At 38.2% G+C, this 21,242-nt stretch overlaps 2 protein-coding genes across 32 annotated transcripts in view; both read right to left on the bottom strand.

Moving 5' to 3' along the window:
- Nucleotides 1-21,242, bottom strand: part of Erc1 (ELKS/RAB6-interacting/CAST family member 1) — a 1,605,700-nt gene that overhangs the window by 1,122,724 nt on the left and 461,734 nt on the right. The window lies entirely within an intron of this gene.
- The window catches only part of Ccdc77 (coiled-coil domain containing 77), a 53,676-nt gene that overhangs the window by 2,144 nt on the left and 30,290 nt on the right, over nucleotides 1-21,242 (bottom strand). For 10 of the 12 annotated variants that reach the window (XM_048787536.1, XM_048787532.1, XM_048787535.1 and 7 more), the window contains 8 exons: nucleotides 17,445-17,587; nucleotides 12,393-12,489; nucleotides 10,452-10,524; nucleotides 8,235-8,326; nucleotides 6,960-7,108; nucleotides 2,818-3,190; nucleotides 1,166-1,291; nucleotides 917-1,069 (listed from right to left, as the gene is read on the bottom strand). In XM_048787536.1, the coding sequence (XP_048643493.1) occupies nucleotides 917-1,069; nucleotides 1,166-1,291; nucleotides 2,818-3,190; nucleotides 6,960-7,108; nucleotides 8,235-8,326; nucleotides 10,452-10,524; nucleotides 12,393-12,489; nucleotides 17,445-17,587 (1,206 nt within the window). The remainder of the gene's footprint in view (nucleotides 1-916; nucleotides 1,070-1,165; nucleotides 1,292-2,817; nucleotides 3,191-6,959; nucleotides 7,109-8,234; nucleotides 8,327-10,451; nucleotides 10,525-12,392; nucleotides 12,490-17,444; nucleotides 17,588-21,242) is intronic. The other 2 variants (XM_015500794.2, XM_015500797.2) reach the window with 1 other exon arrangement.

The raw sequence follows: 21,242 nt of genomic DNA on the forward strand, positions 1-21,242 counted from the left end.
CTTTTTTGTTGTAGTTTTGTTTTCTGAGATGGGGTCTTGCTATGTTGCACAGGCCAGCCACAAACTCTTGGGCTCAAGCCATTCTCCCATCTGTCTTGGAGTAGTAGGTACTAGAGGCACATACCACCATGCCTGGCTCCTCGCCCCATTTTAAAGTAAACCCAAATGTTTTCAATTGATGCAAAAGTCTTGAATTTAAGAATTGCATAATTGTATTTATTGAAATTTCATACAACTTCTAATGTACATTGCATACTGTCTCCTGTTCTTGCAATTCCCCACTCTGTTCTTTTTTGCCTTTGCATGTTATTTCTCCTCTACCTAGAATGCCCAGATTGATTCTAAATTCACTTCCTTTTTCCCCCTGGTACTGGAGATTGAATCCAGGAGTGCTCTAACTTATGATCCTTTTCCCCCACTTTTGGTACCAAGGATTGAACCCAGGGCACTTAACCACTGAGCCCAATTTTGTATTTTATTTAGAGACGGGGTCTCACTGAGTTGTTTAGCACCTTGCTGCTGTTGGCTTTAAACTCAGGATTCTCCTGCCTCAGCCTCCTGAGCTGCTGGGATTATGGCGTATACCACCAGGGATGATAATTTCTAAGTTTTGTTTAGATAGAAGTATTAATGATACAGCCATTCAATTATTTCAGTCTATTTTGGTTTCCTCTGTAGTGTGTACTTGTTGAACTGATTTTCAGGGAGACTAGAAGGGTGGTGATCCTAGTGTCTACCAGCAGGGAAATGGCACATCTTTCTTTCTTTTTTTTTTTTTGTGGTGCTGGGGATTGAACCCAGGGCCTTATGGAAGCTAAGCACATGCCCTACCACTGAGCTACAATGGAGCCCTCATGATCATGTTCCTACACTTCTTACCCTTTCTCTTTTGTGGTAATTCAGGACCAGAGATTACCTTATAGAGCATTTGCTCCAAGTCTTTCAGTCTCTGTCGGAGAACCTTGATATCTGTCTTAAAGCCTTCTACTTCCAACATACGTCTGTGCTCTAAGGCCTCATAGCGTTTTGTCATTATCTGTAAACGCTTACTCATCTTGTTAGAGCGATCCTATATATGGAGAATAGGAAGGCATTTAAGAGGAAGGAAGCATTCCCCAGTCACCTACACTTCCCACTCCATTTTAAGTGGCAGAGAATTTTGTACCTTGAAGATCTCTCTCCTCACTCCCTCCTCCTCTCGAATTTTGGCAAGTTCTTCTTCTAGAGCAATGCACTGCTCTTGGTACATGTTGGACAACTTTTTCTCTTGTGCCAACTTATCCTTTAGGGACTGCAGGTTGAAAGGACAAAAAGCATTAATACTAAGTTCTACAAATTAGATGATTCAGTTAGCACTTAGGTAATGAAAGAAAAGAAAGAAGGGATTTATAGAAATACAAAATGAGTTAAGGAACAAGATGGCAAGGAACCTTAGAGAACATATGGAAACCTACAATTTCTTTTTTATTTTTTGGATGGAGACTGAATTAAGGACCTTAAGCGTGCTAAGCAAGTTGCTCTACCATGGAGCCACATTCCCAGCTCCAAACTTCCAATTTCTAGATTACTTTTTTAGCCCCTTTTTGAAAGTGTATATAGAAATCCTTTAAAACAAAGACAAATGGGGTCACATAATGGAGCTCAGAATTTGTCCCAAATAAAATGTTACAATATATGTTTTGGGCCACGCTTCTGAAGATCTTCTTCAAAGAGGAAAAAACATTAACTAACAACAATAACATGTTTTTATATGTGTTTCATTGAATAGCAAAATGACCTTTTAAAAACTTTAAATAGAGTTTGGTGCAGTAATGTATACCTGTAGTTCCAGCTACTCAGGAGGCTAAGGCAGGAGGATTACTTAAAGCCCAAGGGTTCAAGGTCAACCTGGGTAATATAGTGAAGCTATCTCAAAAACAAAACAAAAAAATCTTAAATCAGATGTTACTTACGTAAACACAATCCTTAGAAGACAACGGTTGGCACTGAGTTCATATTTTTTACCCATGACCTATCTGCCCACTCTTGTAAGCTTCTTGCCTATCATTTCCTCCTTGCTTAATCTTCTACAACCGTGATATCTTTCCTCTTCCTTGAATGTACCCGAAGGCCTTTAAACTTCTTCTCCCTTTGCCTGGAATGCTCCTTCCCTAGGTCTCCTTGGCAAGCTTAGTTCCATATTACAGGTTTCAGCAGAAACAATCAGACATAAGAGTGTCCCTGTGCTCCCCTTCTGAAATGGGCTTCCAGTGATTATATGCAATCTTCATTTAATTCTCTATTCCTTAATATCTATCACTTTTTATAATCTATAATTTTCTTGCTTATTTGCTATTGTTTGTTTTTTTCATTAAATATAAACACCAAGCCTGGTGTGGTACACACACCTGTGATCCCAGTGACTTGGGAGGCTAAGGCAGGAAGACCGCAAGTTGGAGGCTAACCTCAGCAACTTGGTGAGACCCTCAGCAACTTAGCAAGACCCTGTGATAAAGCACTCCTGAGTTCAATCCCCAGCACCTAAACAAAATAAAGTGGGATGGAGATGTAGTTCAGTGGTAGTGCCCTTGGGTTCAATCATCAGTACTGAAAAAAAAAACCAGTAAACACCACATGGACAGATCTTGTCTAGCCTATGTACTGCTGTAGCCACAAAGTCTAGCCCATTTGTTAATGATCAGCTATTTTTGGCTGCTGCTACCCCAGCTTCCTTGACTGAATGGATTATATATGATAATATGTAGGTTCTTTGTAATTCTCTGAGTTCTTGTGGTGTTCTAGAAAAATAAACATTTCTCTAAGGTATCAGGACATTACCTTAATATATTCATTTTGGGTATGATGACTGTCATGTAAAACTGGCATAACTTTTCCAATTTTATCATCTTTCTTCTTATTCTGCATTCTGTATTGCTTAATCTTTGACATCAACTGATCTTTTTCAAGCATCCATGTCTTCTCTTTAGTTTGGTTTTCAAATCTCAATTTCAAAAAGTCTTTGGTGCTCTCATAGAGCAGTTCTTGGGTATGATGGAGACTATGAAAGAGAGGACAAGCATGGACATGAAAATGCTTATATATTGGGGACTGGGGATGTGGCTCAAGCGGTAGTGCGCTCGCCTGGCATGCGTGCGGCCCGGGTTCGATCCTCAGCACCACATACAAACAAAGATGTTGTGTCCACCGAGAACTAAAAAATAAATATTAAAAATTCTTAAAAAAAAAAAAAAAAGAAAATGCTTATATAGTACATCTGAAATATAGGGTTATTCCAAAAAGGAAGACAATGGTTCTTTTCCAATTGTACAATATATGAATTTTGTAAAATATTAGCAGTCTTAAAACCACACTTTTTCTGATCATTGGCAACCTTATTTTTTTAACCAGGGATCGAACCCAGGGGTGCTCTACCACTGAGCCACATCATCAGCCCTTTTCATTTTTTATTTTGAGAGAGGGTCTTACCAAGTTGTGTAGGGCCTGGCTAAGTTGCTGAGGCTGGCTTTGAACTTGAGATCCTCCTGAGCTGCTGGGATTATGGGTGTGTGCCACCATGCCATTTTACTGGGTAAGGGTAATGTATCTACCCGTGCTCCCAGGTTAGCCTTTATAAACTTTCTCTATGAAGTCATCTCAAAAACTTAAGTCCATTTTAATTTCCCATTTCTTATTTTTTAAAAAACTTTTTTAAACTTTATTTTATTAGTTTACTTATTTTTGTGTGTGGTGCTGAGGATTGAACCCAATGCCTCACACATGATAGGCAAGTGCTCTACCACTGAGCCACAATCCCAGCTCTCTTATTATTAATTTTAATATATACCTTGTCTCATAATTCAACACTTGTTTATATATATATATATATATATATATATAAGATTTTAAATATCAACCTGCAGGATGTTCCCCAAAGTATATACCTTATTTATAATGTATTTTTATGCTACTATGAATAGATTTGCAAGAATACTATCAACTACTAGACATATACAGGCACTACATAGATTCCTCATAACTATTCTCAAGATTTAGAAATTGAAAAATGATGTTTGTAGTTTTGAAAATGAATATCCCTGCCAGCATGGTGATGCACACCAGTAATCGCAGCAACTTGGGAAGCTGAGGCAGGAAGATCACAAGTTTGAGGCCAGCCTCACAAACTCCTGGGTTCAATCCCCAGTAAACAACTCCCCAGAAATCCCTGGAAATCAGCAACTCATTAATTTAACACCACCACCTAGAAAAATTCTATACGAAATGATTCAATTACCTACAAGAATATTAAGTACCATGCAGCAATAACTAGTTTTCCAATGAAAACCTATTGTTATATTCACTTAATTCTTTTTATGATTAACAGGGTACACAGATAAGAGGAAAATGATAGCACAGTGCCAGGCACAAAGTAAAGCAAATGTACCCAGATGAATATATATGTATTAGGGTATATGTGTGTACACAAACAGAGAGAAAAAAGAAAAAAAAGTAAACACACAGGGATAGACTGAGTCAGTTACCACAAGGATCTCTCCTGTTTTCAGTGAGTAATTTTATTCTATTTTACATTATATTCTCAATTACAAATTAGGAAAGTATTGTCCAGTTAATATACAATGATTTGAGAGTGACACCCAAAGGACAATCATTAATGACCTAGGATTTTAGGCTATTCAATAACCTTAGAATGATCTATCTAATGGACAAAATTGACCAAGCTTATATATGCAAATAATGCTAAACCAAATTACAAATTATGGGCTGGAGTTGTGGCTCAGTGGAAGAGTATTTGCCTAGCATGTATGAAGCCCTGGGTTTGATCCCTAGCACAGAAAAAAAAAATTTTTTTAAATATATATATATTTTTAGTTGTAGATGGACCAAATTCCTTTATTTATTTATCTTTATATGGTGCTGAGGATGGAATCCAGGCCTCACACATGGTAGGCAAGCGCTCTACCACTGAGCCACAGCCCCAGACCCCAGAAGAAAATTTTTTAAAAAGATGTTTAATGTAGAAAAGAAATGGCAAGGTGCAACTTGTGTATGGCTACTGTGTACACAGGGTAGGACACAGGCTATATATCAAGACCTGAGGAAACAAAAGACAATCTACTATGAGGCGATAAGTCATTATGGAGGCACAGTAATCATTATGGGAACGTGGAAAGGAAGAACTTAATTTGGCCTGGATGTCTTCAGAGAAGGAGTGACAATGCTTATTATCAAGGTGCCTGCTATATAAACAAGAGTTATTAGTCTGGCTGAAGCACAATGTGAACTAAAGCAAGAGGGAAGGAGTTGAAGCTCAAAGATTAATTTGATGTTAGACAATGGAGTCCCTAAGAATTTATGCTTTATAATACAATAAATGGGAGAACTATCAAATGTGGTTTTTATTTATTTTATCTTTTCTTTTATGGGACTAGGGATTGAGCTGCAAGGCCTTGTGTATGCTAGACAAGCATTCGACCATTGAGTTATAATACCCAGAACTTCTTAAAAATCTTATTTTGCGATAGCATCTCACAAAGTTGTTAAGGCTGGCCTTGAACTTGCAATCTTCTTGCCCCAGCCTCCTGAGTAACTGGGACTATAAGTGTGTGCCACTATACCTGGTTCAAATGTTTTTAAGCAGTTGATAACTCCTAATAGAGGAATTAATTCATAAGGAAGGTTATAAAATACAAAGAGAAAAGTGATAGGAAGAATAGTTAGATTATTACAAGAATTTAAACAATACAATTGAATCAACAGAAATGAAAAGCAGAGAATTTCTTTTCTTTTCTTTTTTTTCTTTTTTTTGGTACGGGGGATTGAACCCAGGGGCACTTTATCACTGAGCTTCATCCCCAGCCCAGTCCTTTTTTATTTTGAGACAGGGTCTTGCTAAATTGCCCAGGCTGTCCTTGAACTTGCAATCCTTCTGCCTCAGCCTCTCAAATAGCTGGGATTACAGGAGTACACCACCATGCCTAGCCAGAGAATGAAGTTAGAAGACTTGTTGTCTTCTAAATATATGGTTTGTAATTAAGAAATGAGACCTGGGAGTTGAGGATGATCCTGAGGTTTCAAGGTTGGCAAACTAGATGGATGTAATGATATGAAATTAAATGGGAAAAAGAATGAATTAGTAAGTTTGAGGTTGGGGGAGGGAGGATTTATTGAGAGACATAAATAGTTTGGTTTCAGTAGTGGTAAATTTGAGGTGTTCAAACATACAACAAAGGATGTCTTTTTTTTTTTTTTTTTAATACTTTTAGTTGTAGATGGACACAATATCTTTATTTTTTTATGTGGTGCTGGGAATTGAACTCAGTGGCTCACACATGCAATGTAAGTGCTCTACCACTGAGCCACAACCCCAGGCCTAATTTTTTTAAATTTCTCCCCCCCTTTCTTTTTAACCTTTATTTTATTTTTATGTGGTGCCGGGGATAGAACCCAGTGCCTCACACATGCTAGGCAAGTGCTCGACCACTGAGCCACAACCTTGGCCCCCAAAGGATATCTTTATGGCACAAATCTGGCCACTGGAACTAAACAAAAGACTAAAGATGGTTAAATCAAAGAACAAGAGAGCTGGGTGTGGATTTGGTGGTGTACATCTGTAATTCCAGAGGCTTAGAAGGCTGAAGCAGGAGGATCCCAAGTTCTAGGCCAGTCTTAGCAATTTAGCAAAGCCCTAAGCAACTTAGTGAGACCCTGTATCAAAATAAAAAATTAATAGGGCTGAGGATGTACCTCAATGGCAAAGCTCCTCTGGGCTCAATCCCCAGTACAGATGCTACAGTACAGAACTGTTGGATGTTTTTGAGTGCTGGGGATCATAAAACCAGGGCCTTGTGCATGTCAGGCAAGCACATTACCACTTAGTTATGTCTCCAGCCCAAGAATTGTTAACTTTTAAGCTACTCAGAAAAACAGGACACCTGTTAGGTACATGTTTCTTGAGCATTCACCTTTTGGTTAGTTCTTTAATTTTGTCCTGATTTCTCTGGTGCTGAACTTGTATCTCCTCGATGCGAATCCGTCTGTCCTCCATGAGCCCTTCGACTTGTTCTCTAGAAAACTTGGTCTGCTCTTTTAGCTGCACCTGCAGTGCTTCCACCTAGACAGGCGACAGGGGTGAGGGATCCACTCCTGTGTGCACTTAGTTCATAACACTAAAAAACAAAAGCCTTTCCCAGAAAGAAAGCTAAAGTAAAACAAACCTAAAGCACAGCAGCAAAACAAACAGGAGAAAAGTCTCAACTCTAATCTCTTTATTCATGTCTTATAAAGTGAGGTTAGGCTACAGAAGAGCAGACTCTTTGTCTACACTAAAGCCCATATCTACATCACACAGAGAAGGCAACAAAATTTTATTTCCCCAACCCTATCTTGCCTTTTCACTGTCTCCCTTTTAAGAGGTACTGCATGCATAGAAACAGAATGACTCTGAGTTTTTGATTTAAAAAAATAGAGCAAAAGGAATGTAATGTAATTTCCTTCTCTGATTCTGAAAATACTGGCCAAAGGTAGAAACTGTCATTTAAATCAATGGGAGAAGGATAGAAACTTCAGTGCAATAAGATAAAAGATGACACCAAAGGACATATAATTACCAGGTAACAAGAAAATGATTTATTACTTTCCTAGACTTTAGAACTCATGAACTAAATAAATGGATATAACTGCAAATGTTGATCTGTCAGCACAGAAAAACTTCCTTCTATAATTCTCTTGTGTTCCTCCTAGGCCAACCACAAACTGAATTCTTACTTTAAGACGGTTTTGTTGGGTAGAGCTTAGCAATATGAACTGAAGGTTTAGAGAAGTACTTCTAGAATGTTCAAATAGAGAATAATGGTTTTAAACTATAAACACTTAGAAGAGCCGGGCACAGTGGCACATGCCTGTAATCCCAGAGGCTCGGGAGGCTTAGGCAGGAGGATCATGAGTTCAAAGCTAGCCTCAGCAAAAGCAAGGTACTGAGCAACTCAGTGAGACCCTGTCTCTAAATAAAATACGAAATAGGGCTGGGGATGTGGCTCAGTAGTCAAGTGCTCCTGAGTTTAATCCCTGGTACCCGCCAATAAGCACTTAGAAATTAGGAAAACCTCAATTTTTTAAATCACATGATGCCTAAATAAAACCCATGTGAAATGAAATACTTGCATGATACTGAAGGAACATTTTACAAAGCTAAACGTGTGGACAGAAATCATCTTGGTCTGCCAAAATAAATCCGTTACCTGTAGGATGAGTGTTTCTATGTCTCCTTGGTAATGCTCAGAACCGTATTCCTTCTCTCTTATTGATGATCTTTTTTTTTCTTCTTTAGAATCTAAATTAGAAAACAAATATCCATCAACAAGACTACTCAACTTTTCTTTCTGCTATTTAATTTTCAACATTACAAAAAGAAAAAGTTTCAGCATTATCCATGCAGAGGAGTTCAGTTTCTTTTACCTATGACAGAAGGAAAGGAAGGCAAAGGAAAACACACAATACTTATAATGCTTATTTTTTCAAGTGGGAATTTCTGTAAGTAAACTCTATAGGAGTTCTCCTAGATAATCAGATTTACCTTTCAGCAGAATCAACTACTAATGTTCCTTTGCATTGCGTTTTTTTTTTTTTTTGGTACTAGGGATTGAACCCAGGCATGTTCTACCACTGAGTTACATCCCTAGTTCTTTTTATTTTGTTCATATTATTGATTGACTGATTATACTAGAGATTGAACCCAGAGGCACTTAACCACTGAGCCACATCCTCAGACCTTTTTATTTTTTATTTCAAGACAGGGTCTCACTAAGTTGCGTAGGGCCTCACTAAATTCCTGAGGCTGTCCTTGAATTGCCTCAGCCTCCCAAGTTGCTGGGATTACAGGCATATACCACCAGGCTCAGCTGTCTACTTTCTTAGTGAGATCTTACTTAATCAGAATGCATAAGGAATAAGAAAAACTAAATTCAAATATTTTGGTTATGACATATTAAACTTCAAAACACAAAGTTATTGTTTTAATTTTTTAATTATATATTTTTTTAGTTGTAGATGGACACAATACCTTTATTTTATTTTATTGTTATGAGGTGCTGAGGATTAAACCTAGTGCCTCACGCATGCTAGGCCAATGCTCTATCACTGAGCTGCAACCCCAGCTCCAAGTTATTTTTAAAATAAGCAACACTATGGGCTAGGGTTGTAGCTCAGTGGTAGAGTGCTTGCCTAGCATGTGCAAGGAACTGGGTTCCATTCTCAGTACTGTAGATAAATAAATAGATAGATAAATAAATAAATGAACAAAGGTCCATTGACAACCAAATAAAAGCAACACTAGTACATACACACAATGGAAGATCACTCAGCCATAAAGAAGGATGAAATTATGGCATTTGCCAGTAAATGGATGGAACTGGAGACTATTATGCTAAGTGAAATGGGCCAATTCCAAAAAAACCAAAGGCTGAATATTCTCTCTGATATGTGGATGCTAACTCACAATAAGGTGGGGTTGGGGGAGAATAGAAATTCACTGGATTAGACAAAGGGGAATGAAGGGAAGGAGGAAGGATGGGATAAGGAGAGACAATAGAATGAACCGGACATAACTTTCTCATGTTCTTATATGAATATACAACCAATGTAAATCCACATCATGTAGTTACAACCAGAAAAATGGGAAGTTATATTCCATGTGTGTATATCAAAATACATCCTACTGTCATGCATAACTAAAAATACTAAAACATTTAAAAATAAAATAAAATAAAATAAGCAATACTAAAAATTACACTGAGGGGGCTGGGATTGTGGCTCAGTGGTAGAGTGCTCACCTGGCACGTGCGAGGCCCTGGGTTCGATCCTCAGCACCACATAAAAAATAAAAAAATAAAGTATTAAAAGTATTAAAAAAGTATTAAAAGTATTAAAAAAAAAATTACACTGAGGTTGCCAGAGCCTGGGAAGTATATACAAAGGAAAACAGATGCAGGGGTATTGCTGGATCAGAGGATGATTTCTAATGTTCAAAAGCAAAGTGGGATAACTATGGTTGATGGCAATCAATTGTATATTTCAAAACAGCCAATGCAGAAGATTTTAAATGTTCCCAAAACTAAGAAATGATAGGTGATTTATATGTTGATTTTTTCTGATCTGATCACTATACATCATATACATTATTGAAATGCCACCCTGTGCTCCATAAATATATATCCATAAATATATATATGATTGTTATGTATCAATTTAAAAAATATTAAAACAAAGAATAAAAGAAAATATGCACTGAATAAAGTGCAGATTCTTAGATGATTCAAGAAACTCGGTAAGATCTTAGATCACCAGAGGCATCATTATGAACATCAATTATCACTTGTTTAGTAGGAGAAATTTCAAATTATTTGTGCTGTGATTTTTAATTCTGCATCAATGAGACTTTCTAATAACATGGTTGTTACCTGGTTTAGGAGCTGAAGAATCATTCTGTTCACATACACCAGCAGCCTGAATAGTGTTTTGAAAAATGCTGACCTAAAGAACCAAAAAAGGATAAGTAGCTTTCCTGTAAGTGTGAAATTTTACTTTTTAGCCTTAATTCTGCCGATTCCACACTATTTTTATATTAAATTTGTCAAAACTGAATAATTATGTAATAAGGATGTTATGCATGTGAGAGGCAACACAGACAAAGTTTTTTTAGATAAAACCTAGTGTTGATATAAACTAAAAAATAAAATTATAGGGATATTTCACAAAACATGCTTAAAAAGGGGGCTCTTTTACAAGGGCCTTTAAAGAAAGTAATAGAAATATTACATATTACAGAAATATTCATATGTAAATATAAGTAAAAACGCTAATGAGAAATTACCTATGAAAAGTGAAAAAAAGGAACCGGGCACAGTGGTTCCAGTGACTTGGGAGGCAAAAGCAGCAGATCAGGTTCAAGGCCAGTTAGGCAACTTAGGGAGACCCTGTTTCAAAATAAAATAAAAAGAACTGGGGTTGTAGTTGAGTGGCAAAACATCCCTGGGTTCAATCCCCAGTATAGGGGAAAAAAAAAAAAAGTGAAAAAATGGAAACAGTAAATAGTATATACATACATGTAAACATTTCTTTCTTTTTTTTTTTTTTTGCAGTGCTGAGAACTCGGAACCTCCTGCATGCAAGGCAAGTACTTTATCACTGAGATCTATCTCCAGTACAGTCCTATACAAATACTTCTTTTTGTAAAATTTTGTTTTTTGGTACTGGAGTTTGAACCCAGGGACGCTTCACCACTGAGCTACATCCCAGCCTTTTTTTTTTTTTTACAAATTTTTTATTTTGAAACAGGTCTCACTAAATTGCTTAGGACCTTGCTAAGCTGCTAAGGCTGGCCTTGAACTTTCGATCCTCCTGCCTCAGCCTCCCAAATCACTGGGATTATAGGCATGTGCCACCATCCAGGCTCCCACATAAACATTTCTATAAGAATGGAAAAAAGAACTGGAAGCATATATACCAAACTATTTTTTTTTTTTTTGGTACTGGGGATTGAACCCAGGGGAACTTGAAAACTCAAGCTGCGTCCCCAGCTCTTTATATTTTGAGACAGGGTCTTGCTAAGTTGCTTTGGCTGGCCTTCAACTTGCAATCCTCTTGGCCTCCTGAGTTGCTAGAAATTACAGGTGTGCTGCACCATGCCCTGCTATATTAAACTATTAATAATGGGGGCTGGGGATATAGCTCAGTTGGTAGTGTGCTTGCCTCACATGCACAAGGTCCTGGGTTTAATCCCCAGCACAACAAACAAACAAACAAACAAAACTATTAATAATGGTTCATTTCTGGGTTAGAGGATTAGGGGAAACTGTCATTTTTATATGATAGATCTCTGTACTGTTTTGTTTTCTTAATTTTTTTTTCAGTTGTTGATAGATCTTTATTATCTACATGTGGTGCTGAGAATCGAACCCAGTGCCTCACACATACCAGGCCAAGTGCCCCAGTCCCAGCCCTCTGTACTGTTTTTTAATAAATACCATGTATTACATTTGTAATCAGTATAAATCAAGATTTTTAAAAATCTTAAATACTGAAACTTTCTTTCCACAAAGTCTGCCCATTTTCCTCTTTAAAATATCTACCCCTCTGGGCTTTATGTTTCTTTCTCTCTTTTGTGATGCTGGGGATAGAAACCAGGGCCTCATGTATGCATGCTAATCAAGCATTCTACAATGGCTTTAGGTTTCTAAATGGGGAAATGGAGTAAACAACGCTACTTCCCAAGGTTTCTGAAGGAAAATGCTTTGCAAACTTAGGTCAACACGGTACTATACTGGTTAACTACTCTCCATAAGTTTTCTTTAGCAAGTGCTGAATTACTGACCCCCATTCAACACCCAAAGATTACTTACTTTGTGGGGAGGCTCCTTATAAAAATAGGTCACTTCTCCAGTGTCCGTTTCCACAAGAGCCAAGAGATTCTGAATCTTTTTCTTGTCTTCTAGTTCTCTGCAATTGTCACAGAAAATTAGCACACATATGGATCCCAAGTAAGTAACCTTTTCTGTTTCAAGGATCTCCCTTCTGACTTGTTTTTAAAACAGTAATCTCAAATTAAAATTAAATAAGACTTACCTAGACCTCAGCTATAGTTAAGACACCAGGTATTTTTATCTAGGAAGTCAGAGATGAGGGATAGAAAATAATTTCTCAGCTGGTCTTAGACAGTAACTCGTGGATGGAGAGGTGCACTGCCTAGATCCTTTTCTTCAGTACTGATGGGCTCATTCCCCGACTGCCAGGAATGTTGCCCACAGATGATTCACAGTAGAATCTCTCCAGAACTGCCCTCAGCCAAGGGGAACTACTTCACTGACTCATGCCTCCCATTCCTCAGGGACGGCCCACATCCAATACCTGGTCAATGAGGGAGTATAAACACCCAATCTCCTTGCCTTGGAGACCCGTGTGGTGTTGGCTGAGATGTGTGGTGTTGGCTGAGATGTGCTGTAACTGAATCACAGTGGAAATTCTCCATCTGTCCAATTAGGCTTTTTCCTTATTTCCTCAGAGGTGGTTATTCCTTACAGCACTCCCCCAAAAACTTCCTGCAAGCAAATCTTCATTGTGCAGTTTGTTTCCCAGGGAACCCAAACTGATACCAGACAGCTGACAGCAGATCTGCACCAAGGAAGCAAACTCTAAAGAGGGACTTCAGAGCTAGTGATATGGAGACAGTTCATAGAACAAAGTGTTCCTAGGAGAAAGAGCAAGATAGATGGGGAGTTAACAAGGTACAGCTTAAATAATCAAAATAACCAAAGATGCAGAAGAGGCCAAGGGCTGTGCTCCATAAGAAGTCATAACCTTGGGTGCTTTTTCCCAGACTATTAGCTGAAGAAGAGGCTGGATCTCCTAGAAGGCAAAGACCTGTGACACTACAGCAAGTGTACAAGGTAAATGATTGCCCCCAATTCTTCACCACAAGGCCTGAAGTCATTCATTCAAGTAGTTACAACAGGGTAAAAAGAATACCCTGGCACTTCAAGGATTGCTGTATATATGGTCTGAGGTGACACTGATACCTGGTTAATGTGAAACATCACCATAGCACAAGGCATATGGGGACCATGGGATAAATAGAATTTTGGTGCAGCTCACAGTGGTTCTAATAGATTCACAGATCCAATCAACAGACACTTTCCCAGTTACCAAATATATAAATAGAATGCACATCCTTGGTAGTTGGTAGAACCTCCAAATTTGTTTCTTGGCTTCTGGGGTCAGAAGCCTTTGACACCATACTCAGTCAAGATGGTAAAAAGACTTAAACAATGCAACGAGGAGAGCCTTATCAACCCCTCATTTCATTCATTAGTATGACTTATACAAAAGAAGTTTGGATTCTGGAGAATAATAGCAGATTCTAACCAGGTAACTTCCAATTTCAATCACTGTGACAGATGTAGTATCTTTGCTAGAGCAGATTAATGTGATCTGAGGTACATAGAATGTGGCCACTGATAAAGGTGAATGCATTCTTTTCCATCCCTCCAAGGACCAAAAGCAGTTCACATGTGAGGTGGGCAAGAGTATACTTTTACAGTCTTTCCCTAGTGCCATGTTAACTCCTTTGATCTTTGTCAGTACAGTATAAAAGGATCTGGTTATGGTCATTCCACAGATCACATTTTTTTCACTATGGATAATATATTAAGTTAGAAAGCATGGAAAAGAGATAGCAAATGCACTGAAATCCCTAGTAAGATAAGTGTGTTCCAGAGGATTGGAGATAAACATGACAAAGACATTAGTAAAGATTTTAGAGAATCTGATCTCACATGCCAGAAAAATCCCTCCAAAGTAAAAGACAAAATTATTGAACCTTATAGCTACTACCATCAAGAAGGAAATGGAATGCCTGAAAGGCCTTGGAGACACATATTCTATACTTTGGGATACTGTTCTAACCCATGTATAAAGTAACATGAAAAGTGAGCTTTCAGTATGGCCAGGGCAGAAAGGAGGTTCTGCATTGGGTCAAAACTTTGGTACAAGCAACTCAGGTCATATGACCTGAAAGATCTTATAGTACCTGTGGTTACAACAGGAATCATGAGGAGTTTTGGTTGACCTTATTATAAGAATCACAATAGATCCTCTCAGAATCTGGAGCAAGACCATACCATCTAGAAGTAAAGAATTAGAACATTTTGAAAAGCAGCTTTTGTCATGCTGCTAGATCCTGTCAAGATAAAGTGCTTAACTATGGGATATCCAGAAACCACACAGCTAACTCCTTTTAAAATGATGCTGGGGCTGGGGATGAGGTTCAGTGGTAGAGTACCTGCCTAGAATGCATGAGGCCATGGGTTCAATCCCCAGTATCACAAACAGACCCACAAAAGATGGTAGGAGCTAGGCATGGTAATGCACACCTATAATTCCCAGCAAATTGGGAGGCCCAGGCAGAAGGATTTCAAGTTCAAAGCCAGCCTCAGCAACTTAAGGAGCCCCTCAGCAATTTAGTGAGACCCTGTCACAAACAAAAAATAAAAAGGCGGCTGGGATTGTAGCTCAGTGGTAGAGCACTTGCCTAGCATGTGTGAGGTACTGGGTTCCATTGTCAGAACCGCATATAAATATCAGTGATAAAGTGCCCCTGGGTTCAAGCCCTAGTACTAAAATAATGATGATAATGATGGTGGAGACGGGGACTGGATATCTACATGCAAAGAATGATACTGGACTTTCAATATCATCTATAAAATATATTCAAAGCTGGGTGCAGTGATGCACGCCTATAATCCCAGTGGCTTAGGAAGCTGAGGCAGGAGGATTACGAGTTCAAAGCCAGCTTCAATAACTTGGTGAGACCTTGACTCTAAATAAAACAGAAAAAGGACAGGGGATGTTCTCAGTGGTTAAGTGCTTTTGAGTTCAATCCCAGATACCAAAAAAAAAAAAGGCTGGAGATGTGGCTCAGCGGTTAGGCGCTCCTGGGTTCAATCTCTAATGCCAAAAAAATAAAAAAATAAATTTTACTCAAATGGATCAAACATCCAAATGTAAGTGTTAAGGCTATGAAATTCCTAGAAGAAAATCTAGAGGAAAAGCTTTTGATATTGGATTTGGCAGTGGTTTCTTGTATAAACCAAAAGCAGAAATAACTAAAAAATAAATAAATAAATTGGACTACAACAAATTTAAAACTTTTGTGCATCAAAGGATGCCAATAAGAGAGTAAAAAGGCAATCTACAGAATTGGAGAAAATATTAGCAAATTATGAATCCAATAAGGGTTTGGTATCCAGAACATATAAAGAACTTCTACAACCCAACAATGACAACAAAACAACCCAATTAAAAAATGGACAATGGCTGGGTGCAGTGGCACACGACTGTAATCCCAGAAGCTTAGGAAGTGGAGGCAAGAGGATTGTGAGTTTAAAGCTAGCCTCAGCAATTTACCGAGGTGCTAAGCAGCACAGTCAGACTCTGTCTCTAAATAAAATACAAAATAGGGCTGAGAATGTGGCTCAGTGGTTGAGTGCCCCTGAGTTCAATCCCCAGTAACCCCCGCCCCCCCAAAAAATGGGCTAGGGACATGAACTGACATTTCTTCAGAGATATAAAAATAGCCAATAAACACATGAAAAAATGCTCAACATTGTCATTAAGGAAGTGAAAACAAAATCATAATGAAATACTTACTCATATCCATTAAGATGGCAACTGTCAAAAATATTAGAAAATGGGGCTAGGGATGGGGCTGGAGCTCAGTGATAGAGCGCTTGCCTAGCATTATGTGAGGCACTGGATTCAAGCCTCAGCACCACATAAAAATCAATCAATCAAACAAACAAATAAATAAATAAAATAAAGATACTGTGTATATCTATAACTAAAAATATCAGAAAATACTGCCAAGCATGGTTTCACATGCCTATAATCCTAGCAAATTCAGGAGGCTGAGGCTGGAGGATGGCAAGTTCAAAGTAAGCCTCAGCAACTGAGTGAGGCCCTAAGCAACTTAGTAAGATCCTATCTCAAAATTAAAAAAAAAAAAGGGAGGGGGCATTGGGGAATTGGGGATGTGGCTCAGTGGTTAAGCATCCCTAGGTTCAATCCCTGGTACCAAAAAACAAAACAAGACAAATATTAACAAATGTAGGCAAGGATGTAAAGAAATTAGAACCCATGTGTATTATTAGTAGGAATGTAAACTGGCATAGCCACTATGGAGAACAGAATGGCAGTTCCTCAAAAAATGTAAAACAGAATTACCAAATAATTCTGTAATGCCATTTCTGGATATATACCCATAAGCACTGAAAGCAGGGTCTTGAAGAATTGCTAAGTTGCTAAGACTGGCTTTGAACTTGTGATTCTTCTGTCTCAGCCTCCCCAGCCACTAGGATCATAACAGGTGTGTGCCACCATGCCCTGCTTGAAATGGTATATTTTATTGGGGGTGGGGAGGAGAGAAGTACACTGTAGAGGATGCCATAGTGCACTGCTTAAATGTACCTTTTAGAATCAAGATAACCATCTCCCAGGAGCCAACTCCTTCTCAAGAACTGTGCTTGGGCGAAGGGGGCTGCTTCTCCCAAGTTTATGCCCTCTCCTTAAAGCAACCTGCATTCAATGACTGGTCAATATGGAGATATAAAAGTCTGAATCCTCTGCCTCTGAAAGGCCACCCTAGCCTTAGAGCTCCCTGTTGGGATGGCTTTTTTATCAATATATCACAGTTCAAGTTCTCTCATAGATAGTATATGTCAAAATATCTGCTAAGAGATATTACTCCTGAGAATCTCCCCAGTAACTGGTCTGCAGGCAAATCTCCATCTCAGTTTGTTTCCTAACGAATATAATCTAAGAGAATAATTGCAGATACATTTATCATTTTAAATGTAATTTAGAGTTACAACTCCAACAATTCCCCTTAAGCTACTTGGTACCTGATTCTCAGTCGGTCATTTTCAGAGTACAGGCGTAAAACATGTTCCCGTTCTTGGAAGAGACAGACCTGCATATCACTCAGAGCTTTCTGCAATTCAGCAATCTCTTCATCCTTCTGCTGTAAATCCCATTCAAGTCTATGCTGCAAAAAGGAAAGAAAACAACAAATAATAAGGTAATCAAAAAGATATTGGGTCTAAAAGAAGTTATTACTTTTTTTTTTTTTTTTGGTACTGGGGACTGAACCCAGGGTTACTTTACCACTGAGCTACAACATCAGCAATTTTGTTTTTATAGACAGGGTCTTGCTAAGTTACTAAAGTTCTTGCTAACTTGGGGGCTGGTTTTGAATTTGTGATCCTCCTGTCTTAGCTTCCTGAGTCACTAGGATTATAGGCATCACTACCACAGCTCACTTAAGATGGTTCTTTTTGAATAAAAATCTAATTTTATTGAACACAGAATAGATGGATTTTCAAATTAATTATTTTTGCTTTTTGATTATTGCTTTTCCAAGTCATGATGATCTCTGGTAAAACTTACCAAATGGAGCTGGGCATGCTGCCACATGCCTGCAATCCCAGCAATGGGAGGCTGACAAGAGGATTGTAAGTTCAAGGCCAACCTCAGCAATTTGGCAAGACCCTAAGCAACTCAGTAAGACCGACCCTGTCTCAAAATAAAAAATAAAAAGGGTTGGGGATGTGGCTCAATAGCTAAGCACCCCTGGGTTCAGTCACTGGTGCCAAAACAAAAACAAAAAAACCTTAATGAGTAAATGGTACTATACAAACATATTTATTCTTGGCAAAATTTTAGCTAATTATACATTCTTAAATAAATACATGTAAATCTAGAGAAAATATTTGTAATTGGACAATTAGTGCATGGTAAGTACATCATTTAAGCTATTTATAGAAAATAGATTAAACTCTATATCTTAAAGCACAGGTATAAATTTGCATTTTATGCAAAAATTCAAGTTTTACTTATTCTTACATTGATTGGTAGGAGTTTCTATCAGTAACTTAAAAGGCAAGCAAATACTTTTTTTTTTTGGTACTGGGAGTTGAACCCAGGGGTGCTTAACCACTTAGCCACATCCTCAGCCCTTTTTATTATTTTTTTATTACAAGACTGGATCTCAATAAGTTGCTTTAGGGCCTCATTCAGTTGCTGAAGCTGGCTTTGAACTTGTGATCCTCCTGTCTCAGCATCCCAAGCCAGTGAAATACAGGCATGTGCCACCATGCCCAGCAATATATTAATTATTTTTGCTTTTTGATTATTGCTTTTCCAAGTCATGATGATCTCTGGTAAAACTTACCAAATGGATTTCTGTTTCTTTAACAGCAACAAAAAAGATCAGGTACTAACCATCTTATGAGACAGTGTTTAATAAATATATTTAATTTATTTATTTTTACAGTGCTGGGGAATTGAACTCAGGGCCTTATGCATACTAATTCTCTACCATTTAAGTATATCCCCAGTCCTAAGCATATTTTATTTATATAAATCTTCTAGTAGGAAATACAGAATTTGTTCTTTTACTTAGAAGAAGGCTACATAAATAGTTATCAAATTTATCTGTATAGCTTACCTACATTTCCATACTAGAAATGCTCCAAAAAGAACTTAAAATGTTACAATTCCTTTTTTTTCCCTTTTTCAATGATGGGGATCAAACCCAGGGCCTACTATACACAAAGAATGCATCCTACCACTGAGCTAAACCCCAGTCCTTAAAGTGTCAATGTCTCCTTTGACATGCTTTTGTCTTGATTCTGCCTATGCTTTATTAATGATTCCACATCATTACCTCCGTTTTCATAAATTTTCTTTAGAACACTCATCAATCTCTCTTTTGGGGCTATTTATAGTTCTTTAGAACACTCATCAATCTCTCTTTAGGGTCTGCATCAGTTTCACAGGAGGGCTTTTTTTACTCTCTTCAAAATGAGGCAGGAAGTTCTACCAAGTGTTTTGGGTATGTTTTGTTTCTACATGATAACTATGTCAGCTGGGTGTAATCCCCAGCAACTAGTGAGGCTGAGGCAGGAGGATCCCAAGTTTAAGACCAGCCTCAGCAAAGCAAGAATCTGTCTCAAATTTTTTCAAAAAGGGAGCTGGGGCTGGGGCTGTAGCTCAGTGGCAAAATGCCTGCCTAGCATGTGTGAGGTACTGGGTTCAATCCTTAGCACCACATAAAAATAAATAAAATAAAGGCATTCTGTCCATCTACAATTACAAAAAACAAAAAAATAAAATAAACATTAAAAAAAGGGGGGGGATTTGGGGATGTGGCTCAATGGTTAAGCACCCTGGGTTCAAAACCCAGTACCAAATAAATAAATAGGTCTGGAGATATAGTTCAGTGGTAAAGTGCCCCTGAGATCAATCCCCAGTAACAAAACAACAAAACAAAAACTAGTATCAAGTCTTGCCCTCCAGAGAAATGGATTTCAAGAGGTTGCTTACAATCATGGACTAACTTTTCCCATTTAGACTCTTTTTAAAGTTTTTCTTGGTACTAGGGAGTGAACCCAGAAGTGCTCAAAACATTACAATGATCTTGACATATCATACATTTGATTCAAATGGGGTGTGAATTCTTATTTTTCCACGTGTACAGATTGCAGTATCACATTGGTTATACAGCCACGTTTATACATACAGCCATATTAGTGTCTATTGTGTTCTGCTACCCTTCCTATCCCCCTCCCTTCCCCTCCCCTCCCATCACCTCTCTCTACCCACTCTACTGTGACACTTTTCTCTCTCTTTTTTCTTCCCCCTCACACCACACCTCACATGTAATTTTGCATAACAATGAGGGTCTCCTTCCATCTTCCTTGCGATTCCCCTTCTCTCTCCCATTCCCACGCACCTCTCGTCCCTATTTAATGGTAATCTTCTTCTCATGCTCTTCCTCCCTGCTCTTTTTTGAGTCGCCCCCCCTTATATCAAGAAGACATTCGGCATTTGCTCCTTAGGGATTGGCTAGCTTCACTCAGCATAATCTGCTCTAATGCCATCCATTTCCCTGCAAATGTCTTGATTTTGTTATTTTTTTAGTGCTGAGTAATATTCCATTGTGTATAAATACCACATTTTTTTTTACCCCTTCATCTATTGAAGGGCATCTGGTTTGATTCCACAGTCTAGCTATTGTGAATTATGCTGCTATGAACACTGATGTAGCTGTGTCCCTGTAGTATGCTCTTTTAAGGTCTTTTGGGTATAGTCCGAGAAGGGGAATAGCTGGTCAAAAGGTGGTTCCTTTCCCAGCTTTCCAAGAAATCTCCATACTGCTTTCCAAATTGGCTGCACCAATTTGCAGTCCCACCAGCAATGTACAAGTGTACCCTTTTCCCCACATCCTTGTCAGTACTTATTATTGTTTGACGTCATAATGGCTACCATTCTTACTGGAGTGAGATGGTATCTTAGAGTGGTTTTAATTTGCATTTCTCTGATTGCTAGAGATGGTGAGCATTTTTTCGTATATTTGTTGATTGATTGTATATCCTCCTCTGAGAAGTGTCTGTTCAGATCCTTGGCCCATTTGTTGATTGGGTTATTTGTTTTCTTGTTGTTTAATTTTTTGAGTTCTTTGTATACTCTGGAGATTAGAGCTCTATCTGAAGTGTGAGGGGTAAATATTTGTTTCCAGGATGTTAGGCTCCCTATTTACCTCTCTTATTGTTTCTCCTGCTGAGAGAAAGCTTTTTAGTTTAAGTATGTCCCATTTGTTGACTCTTTTTTTTCTTTTTCTTTTTTTTTTTTTTTTTTTT

The sequence above is a fragment of the Marmota marmota genome, unplaced genomic scaffold, assembly GCF_001458135.2.
Source record: "Marmota marmota marmota unplaced genomic scaffold, marMar, whole genome shotgun sequence".
Lineage (NCBI taxonomy): Eukaryota > Metazoa > Chordata > Mammalia > Rodentia > Sciuridae > Marmota > Marmota marmota.